The following is a 21,148-nucleotide window of genomic DNA, read 5'->3' as shown; positions in this document are numbered from 1 at the left end:
GAAATGATTCACTGCTGTGAGAACATAAAAAGGCACTGGGGATATTCTTTGTGGCCAGCAACAACTGTGTAAAGAAATCAACTATTTAATGTCTGCCCTTCATGTCAATACCTTTTAATATTTAATCATCTTAAAACGGAAGATTCTTGCATGTAGCAGTCGACTGCATCACACATTATGTGAGAATCTCCACACAATGACATGAGATCTGAGTATGTACACACGGATGTACATATGCCTCAAACCATTTTGGCAAGTTTTCTACTCAGTACACAGGGTGGAATGAAACAAAAAACAATTAACTCTAACATTGTACATACGTAATTCAAAGTCAGAAGTGGATTCTGCTGTGCAAAGGTGGAGAGAATGAGATTGTTTGAGCCTCCATTTATTGTATTCTGGAGATGAGGATTACAAATTAAAGGAACACATAACAGGAGGTTTAAAATCTCCCCTTGCGGCACTGTATTGGAATGTTTCAGGAAAGAAGGGGAGAAAAAACCCCAAGAAATTCAACAGATACAGCTTCTTCATCCACCTGATGCTTGGAAAAAACTTCTTTTTTGCATTTCTGTATTTCATGCATGTGTTTGAGGCATAGAAACCAAAACCAAAAATAGGAGGCAGTCACCACAGTAGAGAAATTTCAACTTAAAAACTTTATTAGGGGCAAAATTCACAATGTGGTATGTAGTTACAAAGAACTGTTCCTAGGGTTGTCATATTTTGAACTAGGGGCCTTGTAGTTATAACTCTTAGCAGTGGTTTGATCTCCAGTAATGAGTACATGATCATGTTTAAATCCATGCAAATAACGTACCGGTATTTCACTGGTACATCTCCACAGACTGGTCCTTTTTGAAAGGCACAAAAGGAGGCCAAGATATGGTCAGTTGGCAACCCTGACTCTTTTTCAAACTACAATTTCTGCTGACTCTCTGAAGATGTTGAGATATGAATATACAATGACTCAACGGAACCCACCTATGGCATCATCATCTACTCAGGCAATCACCTTTCTTCTCTCTATCCCCTTATGATTTGAAGCTTGCTCAGCAGATGACAACCGGCAGTTGACTACTGGTGCTTGAGGGTACCAGTATCAACGTTATAAAAATGATTGTCGTCTTCTTTATTTTTATCTTTCCTATGCCAATAGCCCTCTTGGATGTAAGTGATAAATAAAAGGAAGTACCCCCGAATACAAGCTGCACTGTTTTCCAATTTCAGACCCTGAAAAGTTAAAGTGCGGCTTATAATTGCAACCTTTTACCATATGCTGCTGAAAGCAGCTGGGGAGTGCGGGCTGCCAACCAGTTTGGAGGCTAGGGAGCTACGCGCCCATCTCCCAGCTGTTTGGCCGTGTGTGCAGCTGTCTACAATCATTTCGATATACCGGTAACTAAAACCCTAAACCTAAACTAACTAGAATTAATTACCATATTTTTCGCTCCATAAGACACACCTTTTCCCTCCTAAAAAGTAAGGGGAAATGTGTGTGCATCTTATGGAGCGAAATGGGGAGGCAAGCAGGAAAAGCCCCCAAGAGCTGCACACAAGCTCCGCGTGGCTATTGCGGGCTTTTCCCCAGGTGGGAGAAGAGACTGAGGCAGCAAGTCAGTCCCTTCTCCCTCCTCGTAGAAAAGTCCGCAGGAGCCGCAGGAGTACCATATACTGCTGAAAGCGGCTGAAGAGCGGGCCACCAACTAGCTGGGAGGCAAGTGTGCAGCTCCCCCAGCCACTGCCAAGCATATACTGTGCAAATTGGTTTTGTGGAAGTGGAAAAAAAGAACTATTTTTCCACTTTTCTAAGCTGCAGCACCAGTTTTCAGTTGTACCTGAGCTGAGTAGTGACACGGTGTTTTTGATGACAGTGAAGATGATAAAGGGGATGCCGAAACCTTTCCAGTCTTGGTGGTGGCAGGGGGAGCTGCACGTTCACCTCCCAGCTGGTTGGCGGCCCGTGCTCCCCAGCCGCTTTCAGCAGCATATGGTAAAAGATAGGCTTCCCATCAACGGAGCAAGCCAGTTGGTCCCAAGACTCAGTTATTAGAAATATCAGAGATTCTATCTATATACTCATAGCTGTCTTTTTCATTGTGTGTGACAGATCTTCATCCAGGGATTGATAAAGAAATTCCAGGGCAAAGGTAAGTAGATGAAAGCATATTTCTGAAGACTTTTTTTTGTTGTTTCCTCAGGAAATAAAGAAGAATGCTACATGTTCTATCCAGAGATGCCTTGCTGCTCTGCAGAATTACAAGCTCTGGAAGAACTGGGTAAGCTTTTAACTTAGTAATGCAAATACATGCACACCAGGTATAGGGATGATCCAGAGATATCAAAGATATTCTCAGTTCTTGTCCTGTTCTTCATTGCCCCCACCCCCCACCTCTTCTTCGGGCACTTGAGGCAACTAGATGTGCTGAGAGGGTGCATGTGAGGCTTTGAGCAGAGTTGGGATTCTGGAGATGCTGTGATAGCTGCAGGAGAAAGTAGAAGAATAACCTAATAAACACAAATACTTCACAGTGAGTTTATTAACTTCACAGGGACTTACTTGAAAGTAAGTGTGCTCAGGATTATATCGGAACATTTCAGCCTATGTATATAAAGTAACTTTAGAAGTTGTGTTCACTAGAGGTAAGCTTGCCCAGGGAATCTGCTATAATAAAAATATTAATAAATGAAATAATGGAAGAAACTTATGCTTAAACAGCAATATCATTTTGGTGCTACATGGGTAGTGGAATAGTAATTAGTGGGTCTGGGTGCTCAATGGGAAACCAATGCAACTTATTGGAGATTTAGGAATTAGCAAGCTATCTCTTAGTACCCTTTGCCGATTTAGTCCTACAGTTCCTACACATCATCATCATCATTATTATTGAACCTACCTTAATGCTACTGGGAATTCTTTTAAGACCCCATTTGTTGAGCTTTCCTATGGGCAAGTCTGAATCTGTGCCAGAGCTGAGCGGAATTTTCCTTCCAATACCAGAGCTGAGTCCTAAAAGGCAATCCTAATGAGGGGCCACAGTGGAGCAGCATTGTGGATTTACCACTGCATCCCAAGCACTAATCGCTTGTACTGGCCAGTGTAGAAATTGGGTGGGGACATTCATTATTTCCTTTTTTTACTGTCTGATGAGGCCCCTTGAGAGATGCAGGGCTTTGAACCCAGCAGATCCAAACCCGTCAGCACCTGTCTTTGAGATTTAACGCTTGCGATCACCTGAGGTAGCTTGATTTATTTACTTCTTATCTGCCCACCGCTGTATTTATTTAATAAATTTAAGTACCTCCCGGTTGTCATAAAACCTCTAAGAAGAAGTATTGAAATTATAAATTGTATTTATTATTATTATTTATTGGATTTAAGACAGTAGTCCTAGGCCTCACCCCGCAATCTGAGGCTTGGTGACCCTCCTTCCCCCCCTCAAACCAAGGTGCCTAGTCTGACCCCAAGTTATTTTGGCACCTGCTGATGCAGAAAAACCCCACCAGAACCACCTTCTAGGAACGAAACCGAATAGCCGCTTGCCGCCCTCTCACGACACTCCAGACCAGCCTCGTCTGAGGAGAGCCGCCTCGCTTTAACCCGGCAGCTGGAGAAATTTCGCTTGGCCGTTGGGCAAAGCGGGGCAAATCGTTGGCGGGCGCGAGAGCGGCCGGCGGATTCAATTTCTGCCCCCTCCCTCCTCGCCCTCGGGAGCTTTATATGGTCTTGCGTGCCGCCGTCGCGCGAGGGGCCGCCTCCCGGAGGCTCACCGCTCTTGCGCTACCCCCGCTACCGCGTTTTGCGCGTACAGTTGCGCGTTCCGTCCCGTTGCGCGTGTCTATGTCCTTTCGCTCCCACACCGGGCAGTGAGTTGGGGAGCGGAGGTGGTTTTGCTGAGTTGATTGAGTCAGGCAGGCAGGCAAGGGAGTCACCCTGCTATTTCGGATCGCCTGAGGGCACGTTTGCTGCTTCCTCCCCCCCCCCACCCATGCCTGCGCCTCAGCAGGGCGCGCATCCCCAGCCCGCTTTGCGCGGCGGGGGCAAGATGCGCGTCAGCAGCCCCTCAGATTTCTCCCGCCCCCTCCCTCCCTCGCCGCCAACCGACCCCCCCACCCCCACCCCATTTCCCCGCCTGAGGTAAAACGTCCATAGTTAGAGCCGGTGACTGGCTGCCCAGCTATGCGAAGGGCGAGGGGGGAGGAGGGTGGGTGGGGAACCCCTCCTGGCCATTTCCTCGCCTCCCTCGTTCGCTCGCCTGCCTGCCTGCGAGCGGGGCTCGGGCGAGGAGCGGAGGCTTGTGGGTAACGAGGAGGCCATAGCCGGAGCAGCGATAGGAATAAGTTCCCTGAGGCGGGAGCGGGGAAAGGAGGGAAATGGTGGCGCGGTGGCTCCAGTGAAGGGGCAGGAACTTGGAAAGGGAGTGTGTGGGGGACCCCTTGAGTGACAGAAGAGGAGAGAAAGAGAGGAGCCCGATCCCAGCGAGGCGGGCCTAGCCCTCCCTCCCTCCAACGGAGGAGGAGGGGGGAGGAAGCCGGGCTCCTCCGCTGCTGGCTTCCCTCTTTCCCTCCTACCCTCCCTCCTCTCGCCTTCTCCCCGTCGGGTATTGACCTGGTGCAAAATGGCCGAGGCGTCGTGGGGGGCCCGGCCGTGACTGGTTTTCCCGCCTAGTCGGGGGGCGAGGGAGGCGGCGGCAGTTTCCCGCGGGAACCGGCCCTCCCCTCCCCTCCGCCGCCCACCTTCCCCCCTCTGCGGGCCGTTCATGCCTGGGAAGCGGAGGTGGCGGCGGGGGACGCCAAGCGGGCGGGTGGAGCAGCGGCGGCAGCGCCCGCCCCAATCGGGGGACGACGAGGAGGCGGCGGCGGTGCTGGTGGAGGAGGAGGGTGAGGGTGGCCGCGGGCGCCCCGCTCTCTGCTGCTCCTGAGGCAGGCAGGCCTGGCCGGAGCGGGCCGGGACTGAGCGGCCCCGCCGGGTCCCCTTGGGCCGCTCCTTAGGCCCCGAAGCAGATACCTACCGGCGGCGCTGGCGGCGGAAGGCGCTCCTCGCTTGCTGCTGCTGCTGCTGCCGGACAGCCGTCGCCGGGCTTCCCTAGGCGCCCGGGGAGGGAGAGGAGAAAGAAGGCGGCGGCAACGAGGGACCCTCGGGGAGCGGGAGAATGAACCACCAGCAGCAAGCGGTGAAAATGTCCGCTTCGCCGCCGCCGCCGCCCGAATCCGGAGGAGGGATCTCGGGGCGCCAGAGGAAGCTGGAGTCCATGATCCGGGACCCCAGGTCTCCAGTCAATGTGGAAAGTTTGTTGGTGAGTTCGCCGGCGGGAGAAAGAGATGCGAGGTTTTGGAGGGGTAGCTTCATATTGGAGGGAAGGGCAGGGATGGGAGAGAAACTTGTGGGTTGGGTTGTTGTTGTTTGAGGGGGAAAGGAGAGGATTTTATTTGGTGGGGGTGCCTTGAGTTCGACCCCCGCGTTTTAAGTGACTGAAGAAAGAGGCTGGCGCCTTGGGTATATGGGAGCCTGGATCCCACTTTTGCTTTGGAAGGGAAGAGTTGGGTGGGGGAGAGAGGATGTAAAGAGGCACAGCTTTTTCGCTACGGGCTGGTCTGGGAAAGGGTCCTGTTTAGATAAAGCAAGGGTTAATAATCGCTGTCTCTGTCCTCTTCCTCCCGCCCCTCTCCACACACCCCAAAATTTAGCGGCAGTGAGGGATTTTTGGTTGAGATACTTGATTGGATGGACGGTGCAGTTCTAATGAACATTCTTTTCTTCTTCAGGGAGGAGTGAAGGCGGGGAAGGGTGCTGGCAGTCGCGTTCAGTTTGGCCTGATGAAAGCTCTTTCCCCTCTTAGAAAGCTGGGAAGGGGGATGGGTGGGAGAGAAGTAAAGAAGAAACATGCCATTGAGGGTGCAGGCAAGGGTTGTGGGGAGAGAAACATTTATGTGTCGCAGAGTAACTTTTTGTTTACTCAGTCTGGTGTGGTTAGGAATGATTCTCACATCATTCCTGAATGTATTTATTTGGAGGGTGAAGTCGCAGCTGAGCTTGCTTCTCAGTGTTGGTTAGGGATGCAGGGGTTCACTTTGATCCTAAACTTTCATGTTGGATGTTTCATTCAATGGTTTGCAAATAGTTTGGTGTAAATCTGCCTGTGTTGAGATGTTAGTCCATGTTTCATGTCAGTGTCATCTTTGATCCCTTTGTCTTTGGCTTTCCAATAAACTTTGTTAATGGGAAACCAGTGTTGACATTCTGCTTCCAAGCACTGTGCAGAGTACTCAAAAAATTATGGACGTACTTTGGGAATATCTATTTTGGGAAGGTTGTTTAGTAGGAGCTATTAACTTCATTAGCTACATAAACATAAGCATAAGCATTTCTCTTTAGCCTTATGTTTTTGCAAAAAACAAAACCCTTTCCTTTCCATTGGAAAGCCCATTAAGGAAGAAATATAGGTCTGAGATTTTTTCGTTTCTAAACATGTGGTGTGAGCGGTACAATAAGCAAGTTCCCTATATAAGAAAATAGCTTTTGGGATATCACATACTTTATCCCTCCTCTTGGATAAAGAGGAATGGGATTTTTGTTTCTGTTCCAAGAGTTTCTCTCTGCAGACATTTTTTTTTGGGGGGGGGCAGGGAGAAGCAGCTGGAGTCATTTGCAAAAATGACTCAGTCCTGCTTGGCCAAAGTACAGGAACTGACTAAACTGTGTGTGTGTCTGTCTATGCCGGAGGCAGTAGGGATCTATGCTTGTTACAGACCACTTCAGGGTGTACTGATGGTATTCATGACACTTGAAAAGTATTGCAGAATGTTTCAGTAGGCTATGCTTGTGTTCAGCAAAGAATGCTGCTTCTCAGCATCCAGTCTCCATGTGCTTATTTTCCTCTTCATTTAGTGAGCCTTCTGGCTACATAAGCAGAAGCAGTTATGAGAGTAGATAACATAAATTTCAAATAAATGCTTAATTTTGGGATGACTCTTCCTTCCCTCCTCAGCAATTCAATCTTTTACAGTTGTTAACTGTTGGATTGTTATATGAGTAGGACCTTACATAATCAAAGTAAGTCATTTCAAGTAAACTTTCTTCATACATGTACATTTATAAATTGCCATTTGTTTGTACATGCATAGCTGCTTTTCATCTGCACCTGTGTCAGTTTCCATCTAGTAACTCTAGTAGTAGAAAGGATGGTTGTGTGTTTCTTTTTATTATATGTAATTTGTCAGTATAGCCTTTTTCTGTGTATGACATTGTTTGTTGATATCTGTGGTCGAGACTTTGACGTATTTAGCAAATGAATAAATTCCCAGCTGTGCTATTTGTGTGGAGAGGTTGCATTTTCAAGGTGTATTAATTCTCAATATAAACTGTAATACTCAAGAAAAGCAAAGACTTGTACAAGAGTTGCAGCCCCCTTTTATAGGAATTTTTATAGCCAGTGCCACACAAGATGTTACGGTATACCGCCCTCTTGATCCTAACGAAGTTCATACCTTTCTAAGTTTTTTATTGCACTTTGGCTAAGTATAAGGGGAAAGAAGTCTTGTTCTAGTTGCCATGGGCAGTCTAGGCACCTTTTTTGCAGTGACGTTTATCGCCATTATTGTTATCGATTTCATTACTATACTCTTATATTTTAAAGGAAAAAACTCAAAGCGGTTTACAACACATTAAAACATCTAAGAAAACAATCCAGAAGAAAACAAATTCAAGCTTCAAGGAAAATATTTCAGATCCTTCTCTAATATTAATTTAATATAGCTACCCCATAGCAGAAGTACTCTAGGAAGCCAGTGTAGTGTAATGGTAAAGTGTCTGACTAAGACCTGGGAAATCAGGGTTCAAATCCCCACTCAGTCACGAAGCTCACTGGGAGACCTTGAGTCAGTCACATCTTCTTAACCTACCTTACAGGGTTGTTGTAGGGGTTAATTGAGGAGGGGGATTAATCATGTACTCCTTGGAGGAAAAGGTGGGATATAAATGCAATAAATAAGCTCTTCTGCTTTCCTGCTTTAAAAAGCTGGAGGGGCTAGCCAGGTGGAAATGTCAGTCACCAACCTGGCATTTGGAGATCTTCACGGGGCCACAGTTAGACCTGTGCCAGTCACAAAATGCTCCTGGTGCCAGGGGAATTTAATGCAAGGTCTGACCTGCTGCACAATGCCTCCTCTTGACGATAGGGTTTGATCTAAAGGCATTATTTGTTGTGGTAGATGGCGAAATGCACTTCCAAACTGATACTCAACAAATACTATTCTGGATCTGATTATTTTTTTTAATAGAAAAAAGTTATCTCTTTATGAAAGATAATAGGAATCCCTACTCCTATTGTGCAGACAGGCCAAGGGTGAGAGAGTAACATGCCCAAGAGCATGGTGTCTATGAAATAAGAGCGCAAGCCTAAGTCCACTCTGTGAATTTCTATATGCCTTCCATGTACTTCCTGTTGAGAAGATTGAAGGACCCAGCTCATAAAACTTGGCACTCAAACAAAACTCACAGAAATCGTGATTGGTAACTTCCTGACATATTTTTATATTACTTGGGAATCTACAAATATTTACATTTAATATCAGTGGTATGCAAGGCCTTAGTTTGGGGTTCAGAAAGCCCCTTGGTGCTTATGAGAATAGAATGCAGCTGCATTGAGAGGTGGGAATTCTTCCTTTCCCTCTCATGGCCGGAGCAGAGGTAGCTTGTTAAATAAAATATAAGGAGAACATGGGCTAATCCCAATGATGGTAATAGTAAGAATGCATTAAAGAAATTGAGGGTGTTGCCAATAGAGTGGGAAATCTGCATAGCATGTGCCACAGAAATTAGGTGAGGTTTAGTAACACAAAGTTTTTTCGTATGCGGATTGGAGCTAATAAGTGCATTTACCTTTTGTTGAAGGTTCATCCATATGGATTTGAGAGTAAAGGGCCTATAGTCCCGTCACAATCTCTTGAGCTGACGTAGAGTAAGGCAAGTAGACATTTTCAAAACAAGCCACTGAATAGAATCGATTTGATTAAGGATTAGCTAAGAACAAATGCGACAATAGTGTACAACAGAGGTTTTCAACCTTTTTGAGTCCACGGCTCCCTTGACCAACTACATTATTTCTGGGACTCCCCTGTGGGGATACATGCTCTAAGCCTCAGAAGCCAAGCTATGTCACCCCTTGCCTGCAGAGCCGGCAGCCCCGCACCCCTTTTTGAACACCCTCCCTAGTGGAGTGTGTCCTCAGCCTCCTCTCCTCTCCCCTGGTCACCACTGCCCTGGTCTCTTGAGCTGCCTCCCCCCACCCCAGTGAGAGCTGCCTCCTCCCTCGCCAGCCCCAGAGGCACCATTCGCCTGGGTAGCTTGTAGCTAGGACTGCTGCAACAAACAGCCACACAAGCCTTCGGGAGGCAGAAATATGAGAGGGCATCAGAGGAGGGAGAGAAGGAAAGAGGGACAGAGGCCAGTGTTGCCCACAGCACCCCTGCCCATTCAAGGCACCCCAGGATGACACGGCACACTGGTTGAAAACCACTGGTGTACAAGCTTGTCTAATAATCCATAGGCAAGCGATCCATATCTATCCATTGCTCTGATAAACCTTCATTTTCTTCTCACTATGAGCTTTTAAAGCTAGAATGCACAAGCATTTTTTCTCTTCTTCTCACTCTCCACTGACTAGCCACGATCCTTTAATGCCAGGCAAGAAAGACAGCAACACTCAGTGCAACACTGAGTTTATTGCTAATAGGGACTCTGGGGGCTGAATCTCTCATACTGCTGTATGGGAGACAGGTTGAAGGATGACTGCTCACTCTTCCCCTTCTACTACATATCCTGGCTATAGAAAAAATGGAAATCTGATATGTTGCTGGTTGAGAAGAGAACATCACAGGTGAAGTGCATCCAGGTGGCTTTTCTCTGAAGCTGAGGCAAAGAGTGGTAGTAAATTAATTGGCCCTATGTCTTACTCTTCTCCCATCCTCAGGTGTTCCACCTAAGACTTGCCCAGGCCACCCAAATACTGTCTGTGCTACAAAGTCGTCCTGATAATCACAGTGCTGCTCAGAATTCCATAGTATCCAAACTTCAGTCAGGACAGGCAGCAGTCGTGGATGAGGCTGTTGTTGGCATAGGTCCCCCAGTGTAGCTTCCACTTTCCGCGACAGGATTATTAGCTGTTTAATGCCGCAGGAGAGAGTGCTCTGTGTACAGCCTTCCAGTGCAAAATACAGTGGTGCCTCGCAAGACGAAATTAATTCGTTCCGCGAGTTTTGTCGTCTTGCAATTTTTTTCGTCTTGCGAAGCACGGTGTCGGGAAAGTTTTGGAAAAGCTTCAAAAATCACCAAAGTCTTTAAAAACCTCAAAAAAGGCTACCACACCGCGTTCTATGGGTTGCTCCTCGAAGTCAAGTCGCAACTGTATTAACGGTGTTAAGAAAAAGGAAACAAACTTGCAAGATGTTTCCGTCTTGTGAAGCAAGCCCATAGGGAAAATCGTCTTGCGAAGCAGCTCAAAAAACAAAAAACCCTTTCGTCTAGCGAGTTTTTTGTCTTGCGAGGCATTCGTCTTGCGAGGTACCACTGTACGGAGTTGCAATGTGGTGATTGCACATGTTGCAATCTGCTGTATGGAGAAATGGCGCATATTCGACTTTAAGAGTTTGTGTCTGTTGTAAATACAGCATAACATGGTGGAAGCAATACACATGGTTCTCTTCCTGAAACTTGGGCAAATACCATTTCTCGTTTGGATATTTGCTTGGAGACGGTTGCTCCCTGAGGTGAGAGCTGGTGACTATATATAGAAAGACTGAGTTAGAGAATTCTGGCTTTTCAATGTATTGTTGCCCAGAAGCTACACATCTAGCATCAGGTGTGTCACTATAACAGAAGTCCTACTTGGCTGTTATATTTACATGTAGTCTACATGCTATTTGGGTGTTCTGCTCATGTGTAAATTTACATGGAAGCATGGATGGGTGTGTTAAGCTCTGCTTCCCCCAGGCCATCTCTGTCTCCTTCCAATGCATGTAGAGCAAGAGTCTGAAACAGGGAGCCTCTGTGAGTAAAGGAGGCTTCAAAATCATACCTTTAACCTCCATAAGTCAAGGGCCTTAAGTGGGCTTGCCCTCATTCTTCCTAGTTGTGTGTAGGTTTGCAGCTGAGCAGATTGCCCAAATAGGGCCAGAATGAAAGGCATTTCTGTCATCCAGATTTTGTTTTGTACAAAGCTGTATTCAGATTTTTATCAAGAGGTGAAAAGGCTTAAAAAGTGCTCTCCCACCCCAAGGCCCAAGGATCCTTGGTTGCACAGGCTCCTCTTCAGACCTTAACATGTTTGTCTTATCTGGGCTTCTGATTATGGGATGTTTTCTAAGCATGTTAACTGAATGCCATAGAAACCTTCAGATCTTCATGCTAAACACAAAGTTCTGAAAGGAAACCTACACACCTGGGGAAGTTGAGGTGAGATTTCCACTACACATTTAACAACAACAACAACAATTTATACCCCACCCATCTGGCTGGGTTTCCCCAGCCACTCTGGGTGGCTTCCAACAAAATATTAAAAATACAATAGTCTGTTAAACATTAAATGCTTCCCTAAACAGGGCTGCCTTCAGATTTAAACCCTCACATATCCAGACAAATGCTGTAATTGGTCTCAAAGTGTCTTTGGCCTTGTAATTTAAAAATTGTGGAGCTGTCATTCATTCAACAGCACCTATGGGTTGTATCCAATGTTAGTCACAGAGTACACCCATTTAAATGAATAGACATGATGTAACATAGATCTATTAATTTCACTGGATCTGTTTTGAGTAAAACTTAGTTGCATACAAAACAGCCACACCACCACCCTGAAAACAAGTAGCAAATTTGGAAGAAACTACAGTAGCTGGTTATTTCTCTCTGATACTTAGTTTTCAACATGTAGGGAAGTTTATTTTTTGTGGGAAAGAGTTGAAAGATTCCTTATCTGTAGTGTGGAGTACAACTTTTCCACTAGATTCTGATGAAGATATAACTTGTGATAAGTTGAGATTCAGTTGCATTCTATGCTGCCAAAGGAAGATGATCTTGCCTTGAGCTAGGAATACAGTATGATAATAACCTCTATTAATTCACCTGTCTCCTTGTAGTTAGTGTGTTATTAAGGAACCATCTTCTCTAGTGATTAAAAGCAGTATGCAAACAAATGCTTCCATAAATATCCTTGCGCTGTGCAAACCAATAAAACCCCCACAAAAAGTTGTGAAGCAATCAAGCAGATAACATACATATAAAATGCATAATTGACTGCTTGCAGGTGGTTCCTTTGTGTTTATCTGGTTGATTTACACTTCACATTTCTCTGTCTCTGTGCAAAAATACAGCTTACATCCTTCAGGAGATGCACACAAAATAAATCCTTGATGTAAAATCACATTTTTAAACAGCTTTTGGGACAGCTATTTTGCCCTCTTCAATGTGTTCCTCTCTGCCAACCTGTTAGGATCTTGAGCTACCCCTGCCACTTGCTGTTCTCTTCTGCCAAACCCAATTTGCCCAGTATTGCTTTCTTAATGTTGTGCTTTTTTGTAAGTACTAGGTAAGAGACTATTTGGTCGTGTTTTGATTTAAGGGAAAGTGTTGTTGGGCACCGATTCTAAAACAGGGTTAACTTGATGGTGCACTGTTGCAGTCAATTGTTAACTGACTTTGGCGATCACTTGTAGCCGGATAAGATTGTCTTCCTTGTATATGGTCTTAATGGTGAGTCTGTAAGTGAGGCCAATTCTGAATTCACACATCCTTCCACAGTGGGGACATAGGTTTCTGGGTGAGAGTTGATCACGGTGAGGGTTTGCCAAATGTGCCTTCCTCTTAGCTCGTTTCTACTTTTTGCCGAGTTTGTGCTTCTTCAAAGTCCAGAATGCCTTTGGTAAAGGCTGTTCTCAAATTGGAGCACTCACAGGCCAGTGTTTCCCAGTTGTTGTTTATACTACATTTTTTAAAATTTGCATTGAGAGAGCCTTTAATCTTCCTTTGTTGTTCATCAATATTTCACTTTCCATTCTTAAGTTGGGAATAGAATACTTGCTATTACAATCAGTCATCTGAACAACATGACAGTCCAACAGAGTTGATGTTGAAGAATCATTGCTTCGAAACTGGTATCTTTGCTTCTTCCAGTACACTGACTTAGTTAACTAAGGCAATGTTATAGTATGGTTTGCTCACATATCAACAAGATTTGTAATTTATTGACTCTTTCTCTCCTGCTGTTTGTGCAATGGGTGAATGAAAATAACATATATTCTCCTGTGAAAGCAGAGAGGTGCTGACAGTTTGTTCTTGTATCATCTTGATGTGGTTATTTAAATAGCTCATGCTGCTTCTTTTCTCCTGGGAACTATGGGTGATTATGAAACATAAAGTTTGAGCTATACCCTCACCAGTGTTCCGTACACTTGAAAACACACCATACTTGTAGGGACTCACAAGGAACATGGTTACTCACTTTCTTGAACGCTGGCACTTTGACAGCTCACACATTAAAATTAATATATAGTTAAATGTCACAAATGCCACCTTCTGTAGGAAGTGTTAATGTGCAGGGCCTTAATTTTGAAGTGTCCTGTCAATTTTTCACTTTTCATTAACCAGTTTAATTGTGGCTACAGTTTTATTGTGTTTGGATGCTTTTATTTATGTTTTTAAAAAAACACTGCAAAAAGTTAATTTTTCTAAAGAAGCCATAGGTTGTTGAGAGAAGTCTATGATTCACAGCTATTCACAGCTATTCCACTTTTGAAGGGATTTATCCTTATTTTAATGGAAGATGTTGCTGCACAACTTAGCAAATAGCTCTTGTCTCAGAATACAAATTGAGAACTCACATATTCAGAAACTCTTGGTCCACCTTAGTTTTGCAGTTCTTGACTGAATTACCTAGTCAAATTGTTTATTGTATATTTGTCTTAAAGTTTACTGTCAACTTCAAGCAGTATTGGTTAAATCAGTTCTCATATTCTTTCTCACCCCACAAGTGGTCTCTACTGCCTTAAGAATACATTTTGTTGTCAATGAAAGGTCGAGCCTACCAAGTGGCGATAGCGACGGCGAAGAAGAATTTCTTCACCGCCTCTATTGCATCTGCAGAAAACAGCAGCAGGAGACTTTTTCAGGTGGTTCACAATTTAGCGGAACCACCTCAACATCGGGGCCCAGTACGGGCCACATGTTCTCCTGCAATGATTTTGCAAAGTTTTTTGCAGATAAAATCGCTCAGATTCGGGAAGAAGTAGACTCCACCGTGGGAGCAGGGCCGGGGCGGGAGAGTGCTAGAGTTCTGTCTAGTCAAGTTGAGTGGGATCAATTCCAATCTGTTACCTCCGAGGATGTGGACAGGCTGCTTGGACGAGTGAAACCAACCACCTGTCTCCTGGATCCTTGCCCATCTTGGCTTATAAAAGCTAGCCGGGAAGGACTGGGCAATGGGCTTCGTGGGGTGGTGAATGCTTCCCTCCGTGAGGGAGCCTTCCCAGACCCGCTGAAAGAGGCGGTTATTAAACCGCTTCTTAAAAAACCATCTTTAGATGCGGCCACGATGGCCAACTATCGCCCAGTCTCAAATCTTCCATTCCTGGGCAAGGTGATTGAGCGAGCGGTTGCCGAACAACTCCAGGCACGCCTGGAAGAAGCGGACTATTTGGATCCCTTCCAGTCGGGATTCAGGCCTCATCATGGGACTGAAACTGCCTTGGTCGCACTGGTTGATGATCTCCGGCGGGCTAGGGACAAAGGTGAGAGCTGTTTCGTAGTTCTGCTGGATCTCTCAGCGGCGTTTGATACCATCGACCATAGCATCCTTCTGGACCGTCTTGAGGGGCTGGGAGCTGGGGGCACTGTTATACAGTGGTTCCGCTCCTTCCTCCTGGGCCGTGTTCAGAAAGTGGTGGTGGGGGATGAGTGTTCAGACCCCTGGGCTCTCACTTGTGGGGTGCCTCAGGGTTCTGTCCTCTCCCCCATGCTTTTCAACATTTACATGCGGCCGCTGGGAGAGATCATCAGGAGGTTTGGGCTGGGTGTTCATCAGTATGCGGATGATACCCAGCTCTACCTCTCTTTTAAATCAGAACCAGTGAAGGCGGTGGAGGTCCTGTGTGAGTGTCTGGAGGCGGTTGGAGGATGGATGGTGGCTAACAGATTGAGGTTGAATCCTGACAAGACAGAAGTACTGTTTTTGGGGGACAGGAGGCGGGCAGGTGTGGAGGATTCCCTGGTCCTGAATGGGGTAACTGTGCCCCTGAAGGACCAGGTGTGCAGCCTGGGAGTCATTTTGGACTCACAGCTGTCCATGGAGGCACAGGTCAAATCTGTGTCCAGGGCAGCTGTTTACTAGCTCCATCTGGTACGTAGGCTGAGACCCTATCTGCCTGCGGACTGTCTCGCCAGAGTGGTGCATGCTCTGGTTATCTCCCACTTGGACTACTGCAATGCACTCTACGTGGGGCTACCTTTGAAGGTGACTCGGAAACTACAACTAATCCAGAATGCGGCAGCTAGACTGGTGACTGGGAGCGGCCGCCGAGACCATATAACACCGGTCTTGAAAGACCTGCATTGGCTCCCAGTACGTTTCCGAGCACAATTCAAAGTGTTGGTGCTGACCTTTAAAGCCCTAAACGGCCTCGGTCCAGTATACCTGAAGGAGCGTCTCCACCCCCATCATTCTGCCCGGACGCTGAGGTCCAGCGCCGAGGGCCTTCTGGCGGTTCCCTCATTGTGAGAAGCAAAGCTACAGGGAACCAGGCAGAGGGCCTTCTCGGTAGTGGCGCCCACCCTGTGGAACGCCCTTCCAGCCGATGTCAAAGCGATAAACAACTACCTAACATTCAGGAGACATCTTAAGGCAGCCCTGTTCAGGGAAGTTTTTAACGTGTGATATTTTATTGTATTTTTGGTTTTTATGGAAGCCGCCCAGAGTGGCTGGGGAGGCCCAGCCAGATGGGCGGGGTATAAATAATAAATTATTATTATTATTATTATTATAAATCAATCATGAATATAACTGGCAAGAATTTCAATGAGTGTTGTGATAGTTTGAAAAAGTGCTGCTATGATTGCAGAAATCACTGCTGTTAACTCTGATTAGGAGATTCACATGTAAAAGTTGTCTGTGCAAGCAATGTGGAATGACTGTTTTACATGTACAGTACTGCAAAATGTCTTGTGTGATGCAGTCCTTAGCATTAGGTAAATTAGATGTTTCTTTTAAGTTAAATACAGAGTATTGATTCCTCCCCAATAAAAAATGTATAAATTAAGCATCTGTTTATTCCAGTTAACTCTGGCTGTGTTGTGTGGGAAAGGATATTGGCTTTAAGATTATGTGCAAACTATGGGACTGTTTCCAGTTGTGATCTGAGGAAGTCTGAGAGGACCAGAAAGCCTTATTTGTTCATTTTGCATCAGGATGTGACTCCCCGCCCTTTCTCTCTCCCTTGTGCTTGTTCCTGATTCTTATGGCAGGAAAATACAAAAATAAACTTCTTGCAGTCTGTTTCCCCATGGAAAAAAAATAACCCTTAATTTATGTAAACTCAACTATTGATATGTGATGGTGATGCTGTATGAATTCTTTTTAAGCAACTCAGCAAATTATGCTACATTTATATGAGACAATAATACCACTTCTAGTGATACTGGATTATTACTTGAGATGTGTACTGAAAATATGTGACAGTTTTAGCAAAAATAATTTTCAGTTCTGGGCTATTTAAAATATGCAGTTCATTTAAAAACTGTATCAAATATGTGTTGCAATTTGTACTATAAACTGAGTTTCCAAGTTAGGGGTATACATTTGTTCTTGTCTAAAGGCCAATTCTCAGACATTCTTTTGACTCCCCTCCCCCAGCCCTGCATGCAGTTACCCTAGAGAAGCATTGTGTGAACTGGAGGTATGTGGGCAGGTTGGCTGCCATGATCATGCTGTTGAGTTCTTCTATGCAGTTGCATTCTTCTGTGTGCATTTTGGGGGAAATATGGGCTCAAAGTCTAATTAGTTTGTTAGTTTGCACTATGAGTTAGAAATGTTTGCTCAAATAAACAGAAAGCAGGACTGGTTCAGAGGGCTATTTATCCTAGGTAGTTGGGACCAGTTATTGAATAGTAATGGACACCCCCATAAAGCACCAGGTTTTGCCATACTTAATACGGAGTGTGAATATGTTGCAAGGTTCAGAGTTTAAAAGAAAATAGTTTACAACTTTACTGCGTTTAGAGAGACTGTTTTATTTTGTGAATGAACATTGTGGAAATACAGAGATACATTTTAGTTCCTTTTTTAAGCTACTCCATTTCCTCTAGTTCTGTCTCCACAGTAGGCTGGGCTACATAAAAGCAAGGAATCTTCTGGCTATTGCTCACTCTTGCTTTTGCACCTGCAGTGTGTCTCCTTCACAGTGTATATGAGTTTGACATTGCCCCCTTTACTTCTGTATTTGGCAGAAGTTTTGGCCAGTGATTAAGGGGGATGTTTATATGGAACACAAACTATAGGTAAATGGAGTCATTTTTCTATAGTAGATGTATTAACATCTGCTTTCATGATAATATTGATAATGTCTTAATGTATAACAGTTCTGGGGAATTGTGGTCCTGTGTTCAGTCCTTGCTTCTGACATCCGGTGCCTGAAGATACTTCCCATAGCACTTTTCATGGAGGTACTTAATGCTTTTGACACACATCTTGATGGCTGGACCTCCCTGACTATTTAATTTAGAAGCTGGATAAAATGGGCCTGCTCATTTTAATAGCAAACTTACAGCTTTGTTAAGTTAGCAATGGCAACAAAACATCAGTTAGTATTCTTTGGCTTGGAAATAGGAGATAGTACTGATATTGTCAGCATTCCCATAGTGAAATGACTAGCATTTTATTGACATACACAGGCTGCAAGACAGGGATCAAATTCTTGTGTTGTGAGATTTCAACAGTGCTTTGCGTGTTCTGTTAATAGGTAGCTAAAGAGGTTCCTGGGTTGCATGTAAATTTTTGCTGAGTGGATGACACAGACAGCAAGCCAGTTGAAAAGCAATACAGTGTTTATGTAACCCTTTTCAGTTTGAGCCTAGTCAGGAAATGCAATACTATGCCATGAAGGACTTTTGTGCAAACTAATTACACAGCTCAGCACTGTAGAATATTTTGTAGAGAATCCCCCCCCCCTTTCATTTGTATTTGTTGCAAGGAATTTTATCTCAGGTTGGTAGACTAATATCAGTGTAGATAAAATCTCTTAGGAGTTGCTTTTTAAAAAGTTAAATATTGTATTCAACTAAATAACTGTGCATATGGAACAACTTCCAGGAGCATAGCAGAATCCCCCCCATGCCCTGTCTCCAAATTCTCCTCTAGGGGGTTGGGGTAACTCCTAGATTTGAAGGGGTTAGGGGAGGAGAGTTGTGATTATCGGGGAGGGCACCAAGCTGGAGAAGGCAGCTCTAGAACAAGAAAAAGGTATGGGTTTATTGTGTATATATGCTGTAAGGAAGCTTAAATGCTGTTATAAACATATATCCTTGATAGAAAGAGCCATTGGAGTCACTGAGGCAGAATTCAGAGAAGGATTTGAATGTTGGCTTTTGAAGACTTAGCATGAAAGCTTAGAGAGTTTATTTTCACAACCACAAATGTAACTGTAAAAACAACAAGATGGAAAAGGATTAGTTTGCCTCTTAAAAAAAACAAAACTATTAACTTGTGTCAAAAGTGTTGGTATGACAAACTTCCTTTTTGGAATTTGGAGCATGAGTTCACTTTGTTCAGTGTCTAATTCAAAAAATATTTTCCATTACATCTATTACTGAAAAGCAGAGAACTTCATACTTGATTCCCACTAAAGTACTTTTTTTGGGGGGGGGAGGTGGGGGAATTCATCGTTGCCTTGACTTTGAAAACAGTTGGTAGTTTAGTTCTTTAAAGGCGCTCCATATATGATTCCATTTCTGAAAGTGGATATTAAAAGCTTTATTCAGAAAAATATTTATTCTGAAGATTCTGAAAATGTTCATCTGCTGTCACATTGCTGATAGATGCTACATTTTATCTTAAGAATGTGCTATAAAGACTCCAGAGTGGATCCTAATTTGTTTTGGTCCTAGAGAGATTCGGAGCAAAGAGCCTTTCTTGTGAGATGAATTGCAAAGCTGGTTTAACAGATAAACCCTCATAGTCCCCCTCTCTGTGCCTCCACACCATATTTTTGTAAATTTTAAAGCCTCTTAAGACATGGATCTTGAGTTCAAGTTCTCTCCATAGATGGAGGTGTTGTCTAGACTTTAAAAATAATATCTTAAGCCGCTTCTTAAAATATTCATTCCAGGGGTCATATTTTTGCACAGAGGTAAGCAGTATGATATCAAGCCTGACTGCTGCCATTTGAATTTAGCAGTTAACTGAAAATGAATACTAATAATACAGTGGTGTGGGTAGGTGATTTTTGGGCTGAGGAATTGGCATTTGGTCTGTTTTGGATGTGGCTGCTCTTCCTTCCCCTGAAAAAGCAGGTGGGCATGTAGAATAGTCTTAGATCCAGCTTTGTTTCTAGAGGCCCACCTGCCCTTGTTGGCACAAAGCACCAGCTGATTTACTAGTTGTGGTCATTTCTGGACAGGGACAGTTCGACTACAGTGATTAAAGCTCTGGTGCGCTTTATGTGGGACTGCTTCTGAAGGTGATTTGGAAGCAACCAGAATCTTAACTGGTATAGCTGGATTTATGTATATCTTGCCAATTTTAAAATAACTTCCAGAAGGAAGTTAAGCTGCTGGTATTTAACTTTGAAGCTCTAAATGGCTTGGGAACCAAATACCTGAGGGATCTCCTCTTGTCATACCTATGTGCCCAGAGCACCCCTTTCTTTGCAACAAGTTTAAAATCCATCAAGTTAAAAGCCAAGAAAATAAATCTGGGGCTTTATGATCCAGTTGTCTCTTTTTTCAGAGGTGTAATACTGAATAAGAAAGGGCAAAAAAAGGGGGGGGTTCTTTGCAATGGAAATTTGGTTATGGAATGCCCTCCCTAAAGTGGATCACCTCACTTCAAAATTGCAGTCTGTATTGGCACTAGGCAAAAGTGGTCTTTTTCATTTTAGCTTGTAATTTTAGTTGTGTTAAAGATTTTTATCTATTCTGTCTTTGTATTTGCACTGTGAAAGTATTGATTGTACACTGCCCTGAAATACTAAACAGGATGAAGGGTGGTAAAATGTTTTGAATAAATAAAACATTGAGCAATCCTAATATTCCTATCACTACCGCCTTCAGCACACTCAAGGCTAGAGCTCCACCCTCTTCCATTATGTTGACGATTATGTGCTTTTAATTCCGCTGTTCGTTGCTGAATGTTTTAGGAATTTGTATTTAATTTTTGCACTGTGTATTAGTTTTATACGCTGCCTCAAGTTTTAAGTATGTACAGAAAGGAGGGATATACATTAACAAATAAATAAAACAGTGATATCACTTACTATGTCTAAAATAAAGAAAACATTTACTAATGAAAGCAATAATCACCATGCTATCTCCTCCCAGGGAAAAGACCTTCAGTTCAGAAAAGTTTTCAGTGATTATTTGTAAATATGTCAGTTGACCTCCCCTAGACTTTTTTTTGAAGACTAGGTTCTGAGAGCTGATGCAGATGTTCAGTAGGGCACATGCTATTCTTGATAGCATTGTAAAACACCAGAGATTCACATGCAGGGTTACATGTTTGAATTTTTAAAATGTTAAGATCTCACTGTACGTGAGATTCTTGCATCAGACGTTTTTACTTGGCATGCTAACGGTTCATTCCTGAGCAAGTATATACCAGTAGGCTTGCTTTTGAATATATTTTTTTGCAAAGTGACCCTTCCCCACGCTATCAATGGCTAGTAATTGTGATTGCTATATGTTACCTCTATTATCAGAGGCAGCATTTCCCTAAATTCCAGTTGCTGGGGAATAACAGCAGGAGAGTGAGTTTCGCAAAGGGCATCTGATTTGCCACTGGAGAAAAGAGGATTCTGAACTAAATCAACCTTTGCTGGTCAGATCCAGCATAGCTTTTCTTTGGTTCTGTGATTTCACCTCTTACTGCAGCTCTCTGTTTTTCATCCCACATAGTCC

At 44.1% G+C, this 21,148-nt stretch overlaps 1 protein-coding gene and 1 long non-coding RNA gene across 2 annotated transcripts in view; one reads left to right on the top strand and one right to left on the bottom strand.

The window, feature by feature from the left end:
- Positions 1–640: 640 nt before the first annotated feature.
- On the bottom strand, positions 641–3,765 carry LOC308584480. Its single transcript, XR_014006815.1, has 2 exons — positions 2,898–3,765; positions 641–2,483 (listed from the first exon to the last, which is right to left on the bottom strand). It is a non-coding gene; the product is annotated as an uncharacterized lncRNA (long non-coding RNA).
- Positions 3,766–4,165: 400 nt separating this feature from the next.
- Positions 4,166–21,148, top strand: part of ROCK2 (Rho associated coiled-coil containing protein kinase 2) — an 81,381-nt gene continuing 64,398 nt past the window's right edge. Inside the window, exon 1 of the mRNA XM_081189290.1 lies at positions 4,166–5,297. Coding sequence (XP_081045416.1) covers positions 5,154–5,297 — 144 coding nt within the window. The 5' untranslated portion in view covers positions 4,166–5,153. The remainder of the gene's footprint in view (positions 5,298–21,148) is intronic.

This window comes from Podarcis bocagei (assembly GCF_964188305.1).
Source record: "Podarcis bocagei genome assembly, chromosome: 3".
In the NCBI taxonomy this organism is placed as follows: domain Eukaryota; kingdom Metazoa; phylum Chordata; class Lepidosauria; order Squamata; family Lacertidae; genus Podarcis; species Podarcis bocagei.
Note: the sequence above shows the minus strand (reverse complement) of the source record. Positions and strands in the feature narration are given on the sequence as shown.